We start from the raw sequence: 22215 nt of genomic DNA on the forward strand, positions 1-22215 counted from the left end.
GCCGTATGAAAAGCATCTAGAAGCTCTCTGGGACTGCTCGACATATGAATGTGCGAGTAGGGTTTATAAGATGAAGGGCATCTGAAACATAGAACGGAGTTCAAAAAGTTTAGGATTTGGAATGATTACCTATTCATTGGAAGAGGCCAAGTAGCAGCCATCAGAGATCGCTTTGGATTTGGCAAGAGCGGAGGAGCGCAAAGGAAGCTTGAGAAAGAAAATGGAGCCCTTACTCTCCGTTCGAACGTTAAAAATAAAAAGGAAAAATTATCTACAAATTCCTAAGAAAACTAATAGTTGCTTAAGAACTAATAAGTCTCCTTGTAAGCACGGAAAGAAAACCGGGCGCCGGGGGGGGGGGGGGGAGAGGGGAATGGTGTGGAACAAAAATTTCTTGGTTCTTATCGAGAGAAACCCCAAAATGTTTATCTCTGTCCCCAGTCCTTAAATTCGAACATAAATTTCTAAAGACTGACGAAGCTGTCGTATTGCTGAAAGGGATACAGACCTTTGCGAGGCCTTAAGATAAGGTTATACTTTCAGGGGATATTTGATGTATTACATAGGTAACATTGTTATGATTTAATAAAATAATAAAAAATTTTATATTATTGTTAGGTATATACAGTAATATTTTTATGAAATAATAAAAAATTTTATATTACAATATTTACTGTATAATTTAAATTACATAAAATATAAATTAAATTTTTTAAAATATCTCCACCTTTACTTATTAATTATTATATATTTTTTAAAAAAATAATTTAATTTTGAGACCAATCATTTTCGATGACATGCCAACCGAAACCGTCCATTATGTTTTTTTTTTTATTTTTACCAATTGAAACTACTCATAATTTATTTAATATAAATTTTAATTTATTTTAATGAAGATATTTTGATCCTGAAGTTATCCTGTTACAAGATTGCAGGATTGTAAAATTATATGTAATCACATGACCACTTCTTTTAAGACAATTAGATTATCTTTTTTTGAGATAATGCATGTAACGCACCATTATTTATAAAAATGATAAAACAAACAATATAATTTGATTACCTGTTGCAAAATTACATATAATCCTGTAAAGATTATATGCTCCTAATTGCCTCCTTAACGGATGAAGGTAAATTATTTGTTTGTCTCGTTCCTACTTATTACCAAGGTCCTTGCCAACTACCTGATACCAAATATTGGGTGTGGCTGCGGCTGAAGAGCAAGCAGCACCAAATTAAAGAAACAAGATATAAAAGCTAAAGGTCCTGTCGTGTATTGGAGATGAAGAAATCATCTCAAGCAGTGCCATCAATTTCATGACCCATCTTGCTCCCATTGCGAACAAAACACCGGTCAACCCGCCAAGCAACCAGCTCTGTTTGCAGATTCTTTTAGAAAAAGCATCTTCTTCATGAATATCTCAGGTCTATATGTCATGATTTGTCCAATTTTTTGCATACATCATTCTAACACAGTTGAACAAGTGATAGGAATTCAACAAGAACCAAGAAAAAAAAAAAGGAGGTCATTCTGTGATATGGTGGTGCCTTAAATGCTTAATTGGGCGGAATTTTGCGTACATCGGAAAAACGTGAAAATTTATGGATACAAGAAACTGTGATCATTTGAAATGAATGAATAAATAACCATGAGAAAAACGTAACGATACACCTGACTGATGTAAACTATCCTGTTGCTTTTCGAGTGCCCGCAGGCTTCTTCTATGTACAGTAGTGCTCGAGAAACGCACAAGGCTTTCAAATTGTAAACAAAAAGGCAGCCATAAGATGGCTGTAACAACCCAGATTTAAAAAAAAATAAATAAATAAAAAACAGAGGAGGAAGACTCCTAGCCGGAGTCTTCTTCCTTCCCATCTCCGGCAAAATCGGATCGATAGAGTCCGATTAGGGGTAGGAAATCACCTCTATAAAATCCTCTTTCCCTCCCTTATGTCTCTACAATTAGTTTTGGAAAGATTTTTTTAGAAATTTGAGGGATTCTTCCAAGAGGATCCGCGGGTTCTTGATGGGAAAAAAAAGGGGTTCGTCGGAGCTTTTCTCAACCGCCGGAGCAAGGTAAGCCCCTCCCCTTCTTCCTCTCCCTCTTCCCTTTCTCCCCTGGCCCAAAGCCTCGCCGCCGGCCACCGTCTTTGCCGAAAATCAGTAGCGAAAGAATCCCCTGTTTTCTGAATCTTTCTTTGATTTTTGTCGGTCGAACCTTGCCGCCGGCCGTCCATTGCCCACCGCCGCCTCCACCTGTTGTCGGATCTCCGGCCAAGCCGCCGGAGCCCGAGCCACCAAGCGGGGGGGGGGAGGACCTCACGGTCTTCCCCTGTTTCAGCCAAGGGAGGCCGCGGGAAGAAAAGAAGAAAGGAAGAAGAAGAAGAAAAGAAAAAGAAAAGAAAAAGGAAAAAGAAAAAGAAAAGAAAAAGGAAAAAGAAAAAGAAAAGAAAAAAAAAGGAAAAAGAGAAAGAGAAAAAAAAAATAAAAATAAAAGAAAATAAAATAAAATAAAAAAGAAGAAGAAGGAGAGAATTTTCCTCTCTCTCCTTTCTCTCTTCTTTCTCTCTCTTTTCTCTCTCCTCTCTCTATCTTCTCTCTCTATATTTTCTCTCTCTAGACTTTTCTCTCTCTTTACGGATTTTGTCTCTCCAGGATCTTTTCTTCCTCTCTGATTGCATCATGAACCCTAGAATAAACTTGAGGATGAAAATAAGATGATTTGAGACTGCTCCGAAATTCGTGCGGTAGATCTGATCCCAGTCCGATTCTATTCAAAATTGTAACACTTGATTCATATTGAGTCACCCTGATAGGACCTCTGATGGTCTCGACCATGATTGCCTCATCGGAAAGATACAAAGATTCTCTCTCCACTTTCTCTCTCTACTTTCTCTCTCTAGAATTTTCTCTCTCTTCATGAATTTTCTCTCTCTAGAAGTCTTATGGATCAGTGGAGGATCCAGATACATAGACAAGTCCTAATTTTGGTTAATCCTAAGAGAGATCCTCGATCTGTGTTATTAGGATCGATTATCGATAATTTTTTCTATATGTGATTTTTATATTGATCAGGGTTATGAAGAGATGATTGTCTGCATATGATATCGAGTGGAATATCTTGTTAGAGAAATTCATAAATCAAAGAAGAACATTGATTTCTGTGTTTGGATCAGTCATCGGTAAAGGTAAGAATCCCTGTACATGATCACTATTATATATGCTATTTTACTATTGGTCTTGCATCGTTGGTTTTGCATTATCGGATTTGAGATCGATGAATTTATTATATCTGAGATACTGTTATTTGATTTTGAGCATGAGTATGTTATGTCAATATATATGTATCAGAGATTGATGGCATGATTATATGGATATGACATATCTGAATTGATCATAATGCAAGACAGAATTGATTGATGAAATCAACACATAATGATTAAATGAAAAGAAAGAGATATATGGTATGGACTAGCCTTGTCATGTGGAACAGCCGGCCAGGAGCTTATGCCTGGGACAGCCCGCCAGGAGCTTATGCCTGGGACAGCCCCCACTGGCTTACAGGTGGATCAGCCGGCCAGGAGCTCATGCCTGGGACAGCCCGCCAGGAGCTTATGCCTGGGACAGCCTCTCACGGGCTTTGGTACGTGGGACAGCCGGCCAGGAGCTCATCCTGGGACAGTCTTGAAAGACTTTTTAAAGTGGATTCGATCCGGATGATGACTGAGGTATAGACTTGGATAGTCCAGAGCCAGAAAGAAAATGTTAAAAGTCATGTGATTATGAAAAGAGAAATGAAAGATAAGGCATGAAACAATTGTTGAACAAAAGTGTTTTACCTGTTAACATATGATGATGCATCTATTTTGATAAAACAGAAAATTTATGAATGTTTGCATTATTCTGGACATTGAACATGAGATTTTATATTTTATTGCTTATCCTTATTTTCAGACTATATTACTATATCATTGTGATATGGGAATTCTTACTGGGCTGTAAAGCTCACACCCCTTCATCTTTCTTTTTCTTCTCAGAGTTGCAGGATGACTTAGATTGGCTATGGCTTGGATTTACGGGTGAGCAGAAGGATAAATAGAGTGTCATAGTATCTGATCAGAGAATTGAAGGAATGTTAATTGTTATTATGCAAGTTTTATGAATTACTGTTGAAATTAAATATTATGGTTGATAAGATTGTAATGATTTATTTTGGCCTTGCATATTCTTTAGGGCTTGCTCTAAGGAGTGTGCGGCCATCACGTATCCGACCCGGGTGTTGGGTTCGGGGCGTGACAGAATGGTATCAGAGCATAGGATATGATCGTTAGGGATTATGATATGAGTGATTAGAATATTACAGAGTAATATCAGAGCTTAGGTTATGATCATTGGAGATTACAATATAAATGATTTGGATGTGATAGAATAATATCAAAACTTAGGTTTAAGATCACTAGAGATTATGAAGAGATATTAAAACTTTATGTAAGATCAGTAGGATGTGACAGAGTGGCATCTGAGTTTAGAGCTTAGGTTACGTTCATTTGGAGACAATGATATAAGTGATTAGGATATGACAGAATAGTACTAGAGCCAAGTTTAAGGTCACTAGGGATTGTCATATAAGTGATATCAAAACTTTGGGATTATAATCACTAAAGTATGATTGATAATATCAGAGTTTAAGATTTTGATCATTAAAGGTATGATAAAATGATATTAGAGTTTAGGTTATGATCACTAGAAAATATGATTTAAGTGGTATTTGAGTTTAAGGTTATAATTATTCAGAATTGTAATTTTAGTGATATCTGAACTTAGGTTATGATCGTAAGGAACATGATAGATATAAAAGAGAAGATTCAATATTTAGATTTTGAATCAATAGATATTAAGATAAAATTTATGTATAAGTGGCATATGTTATCTATAATAAAATTGACGAGTTATATCTTGGATTTCAATTAGTAGGGTGGCCTGAGTATAAGAAGAGTTGACCTTGGAATGAAGTGGGAGGTATTGATAAGTTATGTTGAGTATACTAGATGATTTTGGAATGTTAAACTTATATGATTGAAGATCATGATATTTTTTTAATTTCGATGATAATTATCTGATGCATTATGAATTTTAGATTTATCAAAAGAAAGCTAATTAGGGTATGGTTTAAGAAGAAATTTCATCATATGAGAGAGAAATATTTTTTTGAATACTGAACCTATAAGAGGATCATATATGAAACTCAATTTTAAATGAAAAATATACTTGAATTTTATTATGAGAATATGAGATACACATCTTGGTAAAATTTTTGGTTACTCAAAATATCATATTCTGAATATGATTCCTTGATCTTTCAAGTTGCATTGAATTTCAAGTCAAAAGTTTATTTTTCTAAGTAGATCAAAAGTATTTTGATATTGTTGTTAAAGTAAAGAAGAAAATTTATTTTATCAGAGTATGATATACAGGTTATGATGAAATCTTTAATAATTCATATTATTATCTTTGGATTAGATTTTTTTTTTATTTTCTTGGTGATTGTTGAAGATGGTGAAGTGTATTAATTATTCAAGTCAAAGTTTAGATATTTTTTAAATTGAACTAAGACATTTTGCTAGTGTTAAATTTTGAATTACTTATACAAGGGACAAGATTTTGTATGGATTTATCGATTAATATTAAGGGTTGTGATGAAGAGAGTTCTATAAGAAATAATCAAGTTAATTCTATTTATAAAGATGTTGGCTTGAGTTCTTCTAATTTGTCAAGTTAGAATTAATTCTTTTAAAAAGAAAGATTGATTTAGAAATTATCTAAATGATTGTAAGGTAAATTTAAGATTAACTCCAATTAATTCTAGACATGTTGGATTTTTGAAGAGTGATGAAACTTATGCAATGATTTCAAACATAGAAAGTGGATCAAATTTTAATTTTTATATGCTATACTCAAAGGTAGTAAAGATAAAGAAACTTAAAATTTTGCCCTAAGTCTTATATGAAATTTGAAGGTTGGATCTATTCTGGATTGATCTAACATATAAAGATATTTTTATCTTTGATAGACTTATATAGTTTGATAAATTAATATCAGAGTGCGCAGCAAAAGCATGATGGGTTAAATTGATTAGAAATATTAATTCTTTGATTCTGAAGATATTATGGAATACATTAGTTGTTAATAAAGAATAATTTTTAATTTGATCATAGTCGGATAATTTTTGTTAGTAGGTTGCTTCATTATAGATAAGGCTAAGGAATTTTAGATATCTCAAGTTTATTAACAGCTTGATAGTTCTGATATTAGTTCAAACTTAGAATGTCCTGACATAGATCTCATATTTTTTTTTTTTTTTTTTTTTAAAAAAATTTAATATTGTTACTTGAACCAATATAGAAGATTGAGATTTCTCTTAAGATGAGAGTCTACATATAAAATTTATTGAAAGGTCAAGAGAAGAAAGAAATCGATAATCGTGAAGAGTGTCAAATGTTTGACCTTTCTTTATTTACTTTCTATCAAGGGTAGTCTGAGATAATTATGAATTTCGAGTGAAATGTATTAGACAAATAATGGTAGTATATTAATACAAGTCCAAAATGTTATAGTTCTTCAAAAAGTTGAGAAATCAATAAGAAGGGATGAGTTTGAGATTTCAAATAATTTTTGTTATAACAAGATCATGAGAAATAAATAATATATATGATATTATCGTAAGCTTGAGAATGACATGAAGAATGTATACTTTGAAAAAGATATCTCAAACGACATAATCTAATTTCGAGGACGAAATTATTTTAAGGAGGGGAGAATGTAACAACCCAGATTTAAAAAAAAATAAATAAATAAAAAACAGAGGAGGAAGACTCCTAGCCGGAGTCTTCTTCCTTCCCATCTCCGGCAAAATCGGATCGATAGAGTCCGATTAGGGGTAGGAAATCACCTCTATAAAATCCTCTTTCCCTCCCTTATGTCTCTACAATTAGTTTTGGAAAGATTTTTTTAGAAATTTGAGGGATTCTTCCAAGAGGATCCGCGGGTTCTTGATGGGAAAAAAAAGGGGTTCGCCGGAGCTTTTCTCAACCGCCGGAGCAAGGTAAGCCCCTCCCCTTCTTCCTCTCCCTCTTCCCTTTCTCCCCTGGCCCAAAGCCTCGCCGCCGGCCACCGTCTTTGCCGAAAATCAGTAGCGAAAGAATCCCCTGTTTTCTGAATCTTTCTTTGATTTTTGTCGGTCGAACCTTGCCGCCGGCCGTCCATTGCCCACCGCCGCCTCCACCTGTTGTCGGATCTCCGACCAAGCCGCCGGAGCCCGAGCCACCAAGCGGGGGGGGGAGGACCTCACGGTCTTCCCCTGTTTCAGCCAAGGGAGGCCGCGGGAAGAAAAGAAGAAAGGAAGAAGAAGAAGAAAAGAAAAAGAAAAGAAAAAGGAAAAAGAAAAAGAAAAGAAAAAGGAAAAAGAAAAAGAAAAGAAAAAAAAAGGAAAAAGAGAAAGAGAAAAAAAAAATAAAAATAAAAGAAAATAAAATAAAATAAAAAAGAAGAAGAAGGAGAGAATTTTCCTCTCTCTCCTTTCTCTCTTCTTTCTCTCTCTTTTCTCTCTCCTCTCTATCTTCTCTCTCTATATTTTCTCTCTCTAGACTTTTCTCTCTCTTTACGGATTTTGTCTCTCCAGGATCTTTTCTTCCTCTCTGATTGCATCATGAACCCTAGAATAAACTTGAGGATGAAAATAAGATGATTTGAGACTGCTCCGAAATTCGTGCGGTAGATCTGATCCCAGTCCGATTCTATTCAAAATTGTAACACTTGATTCATATTGAGTCACCCTGATAGGACCTCTGATGGTCTCGACCATGATTGCCTCATCGGAAAGATACAAAGATTCTCTCTCCACTTTCTCTCTCTACTTTCTCTCTCTAGAATTTTCTCTCTCTTCATGAATTTTCTCTCTCTAGAAGTCTTATGGATCAGTGGAGGATCCAGATACATAGACAAGTCCTAATTTTGGTTAATCCTAAGAGAGATCCTCGATCTGTGTTATTAGGATCGATTATCGATAATTTTTTCTATATGTGATTTTTATATTGATCAGGGTTATGAAGAGATGATTGTCTGCATATGATATCGAGTGGAATATCTTGTTAGAGAAATTCATAAATCAAAGAAGAACATTGATTTCTGTGTTTGGATCAGTCATCGGTAAAGGTAAGAATCCCTGTACATGATCACTATTATATATGCTATTTTACTATTGGTCTTGCATCGTTGGTTTTGCATTATCGGATTTGAGATCGATGAATTTATTATATCTGAGATACTGTTATTTGATTTTGAGCATGAGTATGTTATGTCAATATATATGTATCAGAGATTGATGGCATGATTATATGGATATGACATATCTGAATTGATCATAATGCAAGACAGAATTGATTGATGAAATCAACACATAATGATTAAATGAAAAGAAAGAGATATATGGTATGGACTAGCCTTGTCATGTGGAACAGCCGGCCAGGAGCTTATGCCTGGGACAGCCCGCCAGGAGCTTATGCCTGGGACAGCCCCCACTGGCTTACAGGTGGATCAGCCGGCCAGGAGCTCATGCCTGGGACAGCCCGCCAGGAGCTTATGCCTGGGACAGCCTCTCACGGGCTTTGGTACGTGGGACAGCCGGCCAGGAGCTCATCCTGGGACAGTCTTGAAAGACTTTTTAAAGTGGATTCGATCCGGATGATGACTGAGGTATAGACTTGGATAGTCCAGAGCCAGAAAGAAAATGTTAAAAGTCATGTGATTATGAAAAGAGAAATGAAAGATAAGGCATGAAACAATTGTTGAACAAAAGTGTTTTACCTGTTAACATATGATGATGCATCTATTTTGACAAAACAGAAAATTTATGAATGTTTGCATTATTCTGGACATTGAACATGAGATTTTATATTTTATTGCTTATCCTTATTTTCAGACTATATTACTATATCATTGTGATATGGGAATTCTTACTGGGCTGTAAAGCTCACACCCCTTCATCTTTCTTTTTCTTCTCAGAGTTGCAGGATGACTTAGATTGGCTATGGCTTGAATTTACGGGTGAGCAGAAGGATAAATAGAGTGTCATAGTATCTGATCAGAGAATTGAAGGAATGTTAATTGTTATTATGCAAGTTTTATGAATTACTGTTGAAATTAAATATTATGGTTGATAAGATTGTAATGATTTATTTTGGCCTTGCATATTCTTTAGGGTTTGCTCTAAGGAGTGTGCGGCCATCACGTATCCGACCCGGGTGTTGGGTTCGGGGCGTGACAATGGCAGTATACGCAGCGACTTCGACTGTATTCTTCATATTCATAGGCAAAGGAGGCTATAGAATACAAGTGGAATGAAAGCATTGTCAAGCTGTGCCGTGTAGGCCTCTAATAAACCAGTCACAGTGACTGCCAGAAGCAAAGATAACCAGTGCTGCACCAATAAATAAGACAAGCTTCAGCATTAAGTAATAAACATTCATGGATCAAGGAAAAAAAAAAGCAACGCCGAAACAGAATAAGTAAAACTGGTTCAGTGTATGTCTTTTACCTATGATTGACTTAATTCCAACACTGAGCTATCTGTTTATCAGCCCTTAGGCAATGTCATTTCTCATATTAATTTAATGAGAAAAATAAATGGAGATCACCCACCATATAACCTCTCAATTCACTGGTCCTATCTGGAATCGGTGAGTGGCCGAGCAGTACTCAGAGCCTACTGCCACCAGCTACCCCCCCTGCACCATACCAGTTCCCGAGTGCCAACACCGGACCAGAAACTAGGTGGTAAATGGATAGGTGACTGGTAGTACTGTTATAATAAATATCTGCAGGTCCATATAGGAAAACCCTGGAGTTGCATTCTTTTATGACACTGCAGTACAACTACAGTCTTTTTACATGGGAGAAGGGATACATCAGGCAACATGGTAATTTTTCAGCTTTAGAGTTTCATGGATTGAGGAAAGAGATCAAACCTGGGACAGTATAAAACCAGTGGATGCTAAGAGAGGAAGGAGTAATGAACAAGCTGCTAAGACTGACATTATGCCAGCTGCAGTACCTTCAATAGTTTTCTCTAACAATGGGAAAATGCATATGTTAGTGGCCTGAAGCCAGCACAGGCTTAAACCAAACTATAATGAGCCAACGTAGCCAAAAAATGAACAGGGTGGGAAAGTTAAACTCACTCCCAGTTTTGCTCCACCTGAGAACACCATACTTGTGGCCAACCATTGATGCCTGCGGGAAACAAGTCACTACTACGAGTATGGTCACAAAGCAGTCTGCACGACAGAAAGGCCACAGCAGTACTTTGTACATACATGTCGACACACACAAAAACATCCAAGAGCACCAGTCTTTTGCAAAGTCAAAGTCACATCTATATTCTGTCTAATGACTCTAACAGAAAATGATCTGTCTTTTGCTTTAACGTGTCATGTGTAAGTGGATCATAACTGCAGTTTGCTAGGTTCTCAAGCCTCTGTGAAGATAAAGCAAGATGATGTAACATTGAAGTAAATAGTCTCAAAACCATATCCTAATATGTGCATCATTTTCTTTCTAGCATAGTTCTTCAGAAGTTACAAGATGATCAGGAAAAAATGAAAGAGAAGTTCTTTTTCAATTCTTTTCTCTACAATTTTCTATCAACAGGTCAAATCACCACTGGGAAGATTGGAAGTTCTACCATTTACTATTTTAATAAACAACACAATTTGGGGATTATTACTTGCTAATCCTAGGGAGAAAATAATGAAAGAGATGGAAAATAAGATAAAGGAAAATTAGATTTTTTTTTCTTCTTTGAGCATCGTCATCTATCAGGTCAAATTGAATAGATTTGATATTCATCAAGACGCCCATAATTTTCCTTTCCAAGTTATGACATCAACAATATGAAGCATGTTTTATCACATCTAAACAGGGTTGGACAAAATCCTAAAGCAGAAATATTAGTTAAAGAATATGCAGCAGCCTGAGTTGTCCTATGTCACCATCTGCTTAGCAAACACCAAGAATAAAAATGGAATTTATTATAGTAGATTTTTTACCCTCTTAACAGTATAATGCATATTACAATAGTATGGTTTCTCATGCATCATTATCTGGAGCAATAAAATGCCAGATCAGCTACAAACAGTTCTAGATTTTGGTAAGGTTCAAGATGACATATTTGTAAAGCAGTTCAATCTAAAACATAAACAAAAAGGCATAATTAAAAGAGAAAGTAACTAATAGCAAAACATCATTGTCATACTTTGTTGTTCCATAAACTGTGAAACATCATTGTCATACTTTGTTGTTCCATAAACTGTGCAACATCCCATTTTATCAGATGGTAACATCAAACTCAGAGGAATGAAAGACAGAGATAATTATAGAAATAACTACAAAATGAAAGGTGAGCATAACACTGACCATGGTGTCACCAATTCCTAAGCTCAAAATCCCAGCAAAAGGAGCAAGCGGTCGGTCATTGAACCCAGAAGACATCCATTTTGGAAGAGCACATCCCAATAAGAGAGAAAAATGACTAAAACAAAACCAAAAAAATAAATAAAGGAACATCAATAAGTGACCAAAAATGCAAAGAAACAACTTGATTAACTGCTAGCAAAATTCATGCCTGATGATAAGAATCTCAGAGTCACGATGATCAGTAAATGCGTTCATGAACTGATGTACAATGTGCCCCAGAGGCCATATTTTCCATACCTGCCCGTACAATTTATGATTTATGAGGCTTATGAACAAATTTTGGGTTCAGTTAATAATAATGCAATGCACGCAAAAACACAAGCTTACTAAGATCTGTGTTTACAGACATACACATGTTAACACTGCCAAACTTAGAGAGCAAATACAGTCTAAGGAAGCTCACTATCTAGATTGACTTTTAAATATCTTGCTGCAGCACATGACCTTATCACAAATTTTTTTCCAATGAATTCATAACCGCTCATTGCGATGAGAAAACTCTTTAGGCTTTTATCAACATGGTGTCTTGCATGAGCTTACCACCCCATGGGGCTCTTCTAATCAATTACCAAATCTTTTTTATAACAATCACTTTGGACTCAACCGCCTTAGACGAGCGATCCTATACCATTTTCAAAAAGATCTTTCCAATCTAAAGCACAATTGCAAAAAAAATTAAGATGTTTCCTTTGAGCAGTGAATATATGCTGGGCTAATAAATGAGGGATTAACACAACAAAGTTAAGCAAAAGAATTTTTGTCCTTCTGAATGTCGACACCTAAGCTTCCCAAAATCATTGGCCATTTTGTCAGAAACCTCCAATGATGTGACCTGTTGGGAATGTTCTTGATTCAACATGAGGTTTTTCTACTTAAGTGCATTCAAATGTTCAAGACCTGGTTTTCCAACTTGACAGCAGACTCACCAATAAAGATAGCATGTACCCCGACTTTGTCATTATGACATGAATATGAGTTAGTTCAACAAGTGCTGCAAAACCACGTTCACCACCAAGGATAATCATAACCATTAACATCCTTTCCGGTTGAGTGCATCATTTTTCCATCATACCTACTATATGGCAGGATAATGATGCTGTAAATGCCCAACATAAGTTTACATTTCTTGATGTGCAATACATGCATGTTAGGACTTCTTGCAATCCTTTATAGAGAATTAAAAGTTCTATACATGCAAAATAAATAAGATTTCAGTCTGCATTTAGGTTTCCCAACTAAAATTCTCAGTTTGATCTTCAGTAGCTACAGACATTAATATTGTACTTTGGTACTATAAAAAGCCCTTAAAGAACAATATGATAAACAACCTGAGTCTGGGGTTAACTTAGGAGGCAAAGAAAAATAATGTATCAGTTTGTCAATAATTCATCATTAGAAGATGATGTATATCTGATAGACTCACATTTGCATCCATGAAAAATATACTGGTTTAACTCAAAAATATCCATATGGTGTCAAACAAGGAATACACCATCATTATCCTCAAAATACTAAAATGTGTCTATTTGGTGTAGACTATAAATGGAAGGATGTGCAGTGAGAAGAGTAGAAGCTAAGCATCGGTAACTTGATCTAACATAAATGTATTAATTTCATTCGTAGGAATGGATATGATTGTAAGCATCGGTAACTTGATCTAACATAAATGTATTAATTTCATTCTTAGGAATGGATATGATTCAACCATAAAAACAATAATAAGATAATATTACTTTAGGTTTTTGCAGGCTGGACCATGATGGCAGGCAGGACTCAATCAAAATTTCATTCGGTTCAATTTTAAGAAAAAACATATGAGTCATAAATGACAAGACTGGTCCAGTGGATTAGTTTTGCACTTCTGTTTTTTGGTTATTGACATCTTAAATCATGTGTTTATATTTTTCAGTTTTTATACAGGTTGGAGTTTCTACATTTTTTTTTTTTTACCTTACTAATTTACTAGTCTCTATAGTTGGACAAAATTAGGAAAAAAAATCCAAAGCAGCTGATTTTACAAAACAAGTATTCGTGCTAGATCTATCAAGATAACTGGTAGACAGAACACTAATGCGAATACTTCAGTACTCCATACTTGTAAACCATATTCAGTTCGATACTCTATTAAAACACAAGGAAGACTATAAATCTGAAAATCCTTTTTGACAGAATTTGAACAGGTAATGGGACATATATCATCAAATAGAATAAGACATCAGCAGCAAAGAAGCCAAATATCAAGTTTATACACTTAGGAACAGGGATAGACATGTTGCTAGACTTTTTGATCATATTTCAACATCTAATTATGGAAAAAAATTAGCATATTTAATATTTCAAAAAGTAATTGGTATCTCACTGTAAACTTACTCGAATCATTTCCAATATTAAGAAAACTGCCAAAGCAGCACCGAATGCTAGGTCCAGAAAAGATGGCTGCAAAGGATGCATACATTAACCATTAAGAGGAACCTTTGGATTACTTTAGGCATCAGTTAAGAGATTTAGCATGTCACCTGAAACAGAAGAGCAGGCAAAAACATTAGAACTGCCACTAGGTGGTAGTACTTTCGCAGAAGAATCCTCTCAATCTTGCTGTGCTTTGATATATTGTAGAACCGCAAAACAGATGCACATATCACACATATCCAGTATATACATAATGCCAACCGTTTCAGTGGGTCAGTGAACACAAAAATAAATACCCTGCCAAAAGTCGCATGATATAATAAACATCCCAATCATTTGGATAGAATAAGTAAGATTTATTAATTTATTGCATTATGAGTCTTAAAGTTAAAGTAAAAATCAAGCATTTATCCATCCAACCAATTAAAGAATGAAGTTATTATGAAGAACATAAATTATATTCAGTGATACCTATAAAAATAAATTACCTTACTGGTATCTCAGATATGTTAGCTCACCATAGATCAGCAAAAGCCTGAAGAATGCAAAAAACAAGAGGTGCAAATCGGCATACAGGTAGTGAGGCCTGGTCAGAAACTAGCAGTACTAAGAAAGACAGGTATCAACTAGAAATCAATTATATATTTGATGTTTATCTGCATGCTGCAATTGATCTGCTCTCCACTACTTATTTTATAATAAGGTCCACATCTTGGAAAGCAATAAGAAAAGTGCATCAATTGATCACCTAAAGTAAGAAAAGCCAAGCTTAATTTTAATTAACTTTTTTTATTCTATCCAAAATAGAATTGTTTCTTTGAACTAACATCACCTGCAGCTCCCATGTATTCAGGAAAAATGTTTATATAGATCAGACAAAGTAACCCAACTCTTTATGCAGGTTACTAAAGGTTAGGACAATTTATATGCTTTACCATTTAGAAGTTTCATTTCATGGATGACATCAATTTTAAGAATATAATATTCTAGTCATGTTCTATTAATAACACTATATCTAACATAAGAGGATGTTAATCACTGAACATTCCATATGACTGGCAGAAAAGTGATATACTAACAAGAGATCACAATCCCAACCTGTGTTTATAAAGCCATACACTTTGCATAACACCACTAACTTCTATCAAAAGTTTAAATGTTTAATTGCTTAAAGAGTACAATTTCTGTGGCTCTATCACAAGCCCTCTAGCCCTATGACATAGACAATATTTCTCTTGCTCTCATGAGAAGTTTCACACATGAATATTAGTTATTTATGCAAAATTTTAAAATATTACCACAACAGAAAAATCTAAATCTATGACTTCATATTTGTATAACTGAATTCCAGCAGAAAAGCCACAGTTTTAAGCATGACTTGAACTGTAAAGAAATGGCATAACAAGTGCATGTGAACCATTAATACATATGATCCAGTACAAATATTCTTCCTTCAGTTGAAATGGAAAAGCCATTACAGACAGCATATTTTATTTACTCAATGTGCTTTCAACTAGAGAACAAGATTTAAAGTTTTCACTCAATATTGTACCACAAATCAAATGTCAGGGATGCTTACCATAACAGAGGATGAACATGGAAATCCTGAACGTGGTACATCCATGCTGGAGCTAAAATAGTCGATATAACTAACAAAGAAGCATAAAATACAACAGAACTTCCAATCCTTCTATATTTCCAACCTTCAGCAGCTTGCTCTTCAGGCTTACTTGAATTTGCAAAGTAAACCCAAATTTGAAGAAGACTTTGGTAAAATACTGGCAACAGGAGAAGACCAAGCAAAAGTCCCTGCAAGGAAGATAAAATCCTTCCATTCAGTTAAAGAACTGATACAACTCAGTCAAATGTTCTAGAGGACCTTGCCTGGATAACTGTGGCTATTTCACTTTGACTTCCATATTCTTTGAAATTTAATTTTGATGATATGAAGAAAAAATTGATCTGTTAAATTATAAATAAAAAATGAGTTAGTTTGTTAATTCTTTTTTCACAAATTTCTCAAAACATGAGAAGGGAAAAACCAACAGTCAACTGAAGGAGCAAACTGTCAACCTTTGAAAGAGTATGTCTCAATACATCACCAAAATAAAGAACCAGACCACTTGACACCAGAAGTGCTTCTCCTGATATAAAACAAAAGGTTAAACTTAGGAAAAAAAATAAAAAAGGAAGTTCCTCCTATCAACTCAGAAAAACTGGGTATGGATGTTTTCAGCCAGCAATAACACCATGATCCACAGCAAGAAGTCTGAATTATGTTTCTCAAATAAGAATGTTATAATGATGGTGTGCTGAACTGAAAAACAAAAACTATACTGAACCAGCATTGTTCAAAAAGAACACGGTAAATCTTTGATGCATTATTGGCAGAAATTTACAAGGAAAGGAAATGAACACAACATTGTCTATAACAGAACATGGAGTGATTCTTATTCCTGCCAAAGACTAAATCCTTGAAGGAAGTTTTTTGAGTAACATGCAATCGTATATCTCAGTTGTTCCTTTATCTTATCTTATATGAGAACATCATATAAGTTTCTTCAATGCTTTCATATCTAACTCCAGCCTTCCATGCATAAGCATGCATCAATCTTCACCATGCTCTGTTCCTCAAAGGAACTTCTCCCAGGCATGGAAGAGATCATGGAGTGTGGATTTGTATCCTCCAGTTGAGGAAACAAAAATTAGATGAAGATGGAATTTGATGATATCAACAATAATTACAAGGCCCTGAATGGTCCTTTTCTCAAGAAGCTAGAAATAATTTGTTTTATTGAAAAAAGTGAGGCAAAAAAGTCATATCTTGGCTGGGGATATTATCACTAAATCTGTTAACAAGAGTGGGATAGACACATTTAACTTGTGCCCCTGTTCCAAGATGGAGTTTTTGGTAGCTCAAATTTTGGTCTCTTATCTGTCTAAAAGGGGAAGAAAATCATATAAAAGTTGAAGAGTATTGTCAGTTGTGCCATTTGAAGGCAAGCAAGCATAACATGAGAAGGAAATACAGTATTCTTAGGTCATTCTACAATAATTCAATATCCTTATGTGAGCACAACAAAAAGAGGGACTTGGATCCTCTATAATTATCTTAATAACATTAACATCTTTCAACATGCATTAATAAGATGTGAAGCTCAATTCTTTAATGATATATTCCAATCAAGTTCATTAGCATATTATTACACATGGATGCACCCACATGTGTATACATTCCAACCATTCTCAGCACTATGGAAAGCAAGGTCCGCAATCTTAGTATCAAGTACCATATCGGTATCTTACTGATTAGGTACAGAATGGTATGCATCCCATACCAAAAACAACCCTTCAACCATTTTTTTCACTTTTTATCTTAGTACACCTCGGTCTGGGTCAGTACACACCTTGATACAAGGCGGTACAGGCCGTGTGGGACCTATACTGGCCCAAATTTGAGTTTCATACCGGTTCCCACCCAATATAGTACAGTATGATGCGTATTGGGCACTATGAGGTGGCATGACAATATATGATGGAGATTTCATCTAATTCAACTAACTTCAGAATGCCGTAAGCCACATAGCTCTTAGGATTGTAGTTGAGAAAATATAAAAAGCACTCTAAATAGTCAGGAAAAGGCTTTATTGAGATGAGTATAGTTAATCAATATACAACAAATATGCACACATATACATAAGTAAAATGATAAAGCTACTCTTTGTTAGTGGCATTATTTTGGAAGGTATGCCTGGGTGCAAGGTGCTGGCAAAGCGGGATCCCAGCACCTCGCTTCTACCAAGGTGAGGCCTCTTTAACTGGGCACTGGAAAGGCATTACAGGCAGGTGCTTTTTGCCTAGGCACAAGCAGCCAGGCAGATGCTAAGGCATGCTTATCAAATCATAAAAGATGTGGTTTCCCAATTAACATTTAGCAGTCCATCCCATCTGCTGATGTATTGACAAGGAAATGGGAAAACAGCATGGGGAGAAAGAAAGAAAGGGACCGGTAAGTTTCCATTCTTTTCTTCTTTCTTCTCCTCGTGATTCTAAATCTTTTTTGTCAGATTGACATATCTTGTATTAGAAGTTATCTTAATTTTTGTATAATGCTTCTTTCATTCATATTTGTGTTTACATATTGATGATTTATTGTTAAATACATTCAAACTCATGTATTCATTATAACTTATACGTACATTGATATTTTTGCTCCTTGCTTGTGTGTTGCATCGCGCCTAGACCCCAAGAAACCTGAGCACGTTCGTGTGACTTAAGCATCTGATAGCTATGATTAGTTCAAGCAATCAGTACAATAAGGATGTTGCGAACTTAGCATAGAAAGCACAATGGCTCTCTTGAATCTATAACAAGAGCATCTACATATTTTGTTTATTAAAATTTTAGTTTAAAAGAAAAAGTAGCCATGCAATTTCAAATGTATATTATGTCAGAGGACCAACCCAAATCTGCTTAAGTTATAAAACACATAACACAAAGTAGGTTTCAGATACAAACCTATAGAAGCACAGGATGGAAACGTTCGGAGAATATACTGGATAAGAAACACAGTAACCAGTCCATGGCAGAGCAACCACAACAAATTCTTTGTGACAAACCAGCCTGTAAAAGATCAAAAATTGGATCAGCTTCATATCATGAGATAGATTGTTCCAACATTAGACTGTCAAGCCAATAACACATCACTAATACTACATATTATAGCAGAGCAAGTCCTAAAGGAATCTATGGAACTGACCACCATCTGATTTTGTTGCAAAAGACAGATAGCACGTAAGTGCATACAGAACTGTGTGGAGTAAGCTATATTTTGAAGCTTGAGAACTCCCCAAATGAAAAAAACTTGCACCGTTGGGAGAACGCCTCAGTAATAAACAGATGAAGATTAGCACACCAAAGCAGCTAATGGACACAGTCCAATATTGCATGCTCATATATGCAAGCTCTGCCCATGCAAAGAGAGATTTTTAGACTTAAATAAGAATAATAAGATAAATTATTTGAAGCGACCAATAATATAATTTCCATAATAAAACTAAGATGAAATATAAACGAAGTAGAGATAGAAACAAAACATTCCACTATAATAAACAATTTAATTCTTTCTCAGAAAAAAAGGTGCATTCCCTAGATCAGACAGCCTTCATGTTCAGATGACATGGTGGCCAAAAAAGTGCAAGATTGCAATCAATCTAGGACACTAGAAAGTTATTACGGCTTCAAAATAGACTATAGAAAAATATGGAGCTAGTCACTTTTCTAGCCTCATAATATAACCTACAAATGAAGATTACAAATTATCATTTTCAACTACATACATGACATATACATGTATGCATGTATATATGTGCGGGTATGTATATATGTATATCAAGACCCAGCAATGTGCAAACATAGACAAGCCTGTCCAGGCTTCTCTAGCTGTCCTCCAATGGACCTTGGAACAACTCTCTGATTTAGCAATAGAGACACTTGACATAATGACAGAGACTAACTACATTGGAAATGGAGATTTAATGCACTTATTAAACAGCTTCAGTAGAGCTTCTATGTTGAGACAGGTATAAATCATCCAGTTGCAAAACCAATCTAGAGGAAAAGAGGATTCAGGATTTTGCGACAGTTGTGGTGCTATGCCCTTGAAAATATCGAAGTTTTGGAATTTTTCTGCTCAATATTTTAAAGAACCATTGGCTCTTGCAGACATTATCTGTAAGCTTTTTCATTGGCTTGTATGGCTGGAAAAGAATAGTTGCATGTTTAAAAGGAAATTCAACGCCCTAAAGGAATATCTCAATGTGTGTGGAGCAGCGCATTTCTAGAATTGCTGCTTGCATTTCCAATTCTCTCTGTGATGGTTTTACAAAGATGTATCATATTTTATTTTCAATTAAGTTGAGGGACAGGACATGTTTTACATTGGGCTTATTTCTTGCAAATCTACTGTATAAGTTGAGAACTTCAATATAAATCCAAAACCAGCTTTCATCATAAACAAAATCAAGGGCTACCTGAATCAAGTGAACAAAGTTAAAATCTTATTATATTTTTTGATATGATTTATTTTTCTAGATTAACGAAGCAGAGTTGTTTGATGTTCAGATATTAATCAATTCAACAAAGACATGAGCACATCACAATAGTATAATACAATGTTATGAAAGATAAGCCCCCGCAAAATCTACAGCTCTACAGGGAGGTGGCCTAAGTTGCAACAATGTCGTTGGGTCCAGAATTAGAAACGGAAATCCAAATGATCTGGCAATAGTAATGCGAGTCAAGAAACTACCATGAATTACCAAATCAAGATCAGGCATTCTTACCTTCAGGCCCAACATCTTGCCTCAATAGTGCCCTCGAGAGTTGTATCAACCGTGATAGCATGACGGTAGGAAGTGTGACAGCTCCAAGTTGTATCCCAGATGAAGCGCCAGGCCTTAAAATAGGGGGAAAAAATCACAAGATCATTCCAGAGCAGAGTTTTGAATTCGCTCCAGTAACGCATTGCTCCAAGATGTCATAAATTTTAAAAGGAAAAAGATACTGCGCCCCAAAATCTGTCGTCTTGCCAAAATATACGAAATTTATCTACCATAGTTTACAGGAAAATAAATTAAGAAAGTAGCTCCAAAATTAGAACAAAATAAATAAGCCATTGCGTGCGGAAATTAAGAAATACAACTAACCCTAAAGAATCGCTAGAATTCAACGGAGAAGAAAAGGAACGGGAAAAGGATGAGGTTGTTGGGACGAGATTTAAGGAAATTGCTTATGACAACATCAATGTACCAACCAAAGTATCTCTATTGAGGAAAAAAAGATCGAACCGAAAAGAAATCCTGGGGGAGAAATTTGCCTAAGAATCTGTGCCAACCGATCCAAGACTTGTTCCTTGGAAGAGCATCCTTGTGGAGGAAAAGGTTTCTTGATTTTGGTATGAATTCTTGGGAGAATTTGTTTAAATAATTGCGGGGATTGGGAAGAGAAGCGTACCTGGTCTTGAAGCGGTCAAGGGCGGTGGAGCTCTCGGCGGAGATCTCGATGACGAGGCCAGCGACGGCGAGGAGGCAGAGGGCAGCGGCCTCGTAGGAGAGGGAGAGGGGGGAGGAGTAGAGGACGCCGGAGACGAAGAGGAAGACGACAGCTCTCTCGCCATTGCAGAGCTCGGCCGCTCCGGTCATGGCGCCAGGAACATGAAAGGAAACAAGATGATTGAAAAAAAAAAAAAAAAAATCGAGAAACGAAACGGTGGCTCTCGGGGTGGACACGCCTGCCGCCGTTAGCGACCGAGACACGCGAACGCAGTTACACGGATGAGTCATCCGCTGTATACGAACTTTGACGATGGTCTTAGCGTTGCAGAAGGAATATGCTTATGTTTACCGCAGAACGTTCCCCAACACATATGGAGCCGGCTTTTATGAACCGCTGACGGCGAACCGGGGTGGTTCGTGACGAGCACCGGGATCGGACCGTCCGTGCATACTAAAATAAACTCCCGTTTACGCTGCCTGCACTTATAGAAGAAAAAATATTGCTGCTAGGCCCAACTGTCAACCAACGCGGCTGAACCTGATGTGGCAGGAGAATGCTGGCGCCATACACGAGGGCTGGTCTCTCATTGGGCTCGCCCTCGGGAAGCGGCACATCATGGTGGGAAGGGTTTGGTAGACCGTTTGGGCCTCGTAGATAAGTGGCCTCAAGGAAAGTTTTGGCGTCCGAGTTGGGATCGGAACATGGCTTGTTCGTGCCTACTATTCGATCTCATCACCGTGTCGATATATGGCAGCGGATTACCATATGAGTCAAATGAACTTTCAGATTACATCAGCTTATTATCAATTTACTTCTTCAATATTATCTATTAGTTGGTTTAATCCAGAGCTGCTGGCGAGATGCTCATTTCGATCTATGGCCGATCTACAATATCTTATTTCGATTATCAACTGGCATAATTATTAATACTAAAGGTATGATATCTAGTTCAGATGGTTATCAATGTCAACTATTCTACATCGATCTATTACCGACGTGTCATCAGAAATATAGATGGTTATCCGACAACTATCATCCAGCTCAGCATTAATTGCCTCTCAATTATATTTCAGTTCATCATCATATAAGCAAACGCTTTGTTATCTCCATACAATGGGTTATCTGTTATAACAGATCCCTAATGGCCTAACAAATTTTTCTTAAGACCTATACAAGCTTCCTCTATATAAAGGGGGATAGGATACTCTTCGAAAGATAAG

General features: G+C 36.0%; 1 protein-coding gene across 4 annotated transcripts; it reads right to left on the reverse strand.

The window, feature by feature from the left end:
• Positions 1–1541: 1541 nt before the first annotated feature.
• Positions 1542–21340, reverse strand: LOC105055568 (dolichol kinase EVAN). Of its 4 annotated transcripts, none has more exons than XM_073246711.1 (15): positions 20954–21338; positions 20284–20396; positions 18699–18905; positions 18458–18562; positions 16013–16083; positions 15824–15901; positions 15519–15748; positions 14047–14236; positions 13901–13966; positions 11679–11767; positions 11471–11585; positions 10237–10288; positions 10024–10124; positions 9323–9476; positions 1542–1788 (listed from the first exon to the last, which is right to left on the reverse strand). In XM_073246711.1, the coding sequence occupies exons 1-14, from the start codon at positions 21280–21282 to the stop codon at positions 9363–9365; spliced, it is 1860 nt and encodes a 619-aa protein (XP_073102812.1). In that variant the 5' UTR covers positions 21283–21338; the 3' UTR covers positions 1542–1788; positions 9323–9362. The 4 variants fall into 4 exon arrangements, 3 of the variants coding, with proteins under 3 accessions (XP_073102812.1, XP_073102813.1, XP_019709439.2); XR_002165750.3 differs by lacking the exon at positions 1542–1788 and adding an exon at positions 9594–9920 and having other exon boundaries at positions 9342–9476; positions 20954–21340; XM_073246712.1 differs by lacking the exons at positions 1542–1788; positions 18699–18905 and having other exon boundaries at positions 9231–9476; positions 20954–21337.
• Positions 21341–22215: the final 875 nt, after the last annotated feature.

Source organism: Elaeis guineensis, chromosome 12 (assembly GCF_000442705.2).
Source record: "Elaeis guineensis isolate ETL-2024a chromosome 12, EG11, whole genome shotgun sequence".
Lineage (NCBI taxonomy): Eukaryota > Viridiplantae > Streptophyta > Magnoliopsida > Arecales > Arecaceae > Elaeis > Elaeis guineensis.

Coding starts and splice junctions, on each gene's coding strand:
- LOC105055568 (XM_073246711.1), bottom strand. CDS start 21,282: ATGACTCATCCGTGTAACTGCGTTCGCGTGTCTCGGTCGCTAACGGCG. Junction 15,902..16,012: donor TGAGACATACTCTTTCAAAG/GTTGACAGTTTG, acceptor ATAATTTAACAG/ATCAATTTTTTCTTCATATC. Junction 13,967..14,046: donor TGCCTGCTCTTCTGTTTCAG/GTGACATGCTAA, acceptor CATCCTTTGCAG/CCATCTTTTCTGGACCTAGC.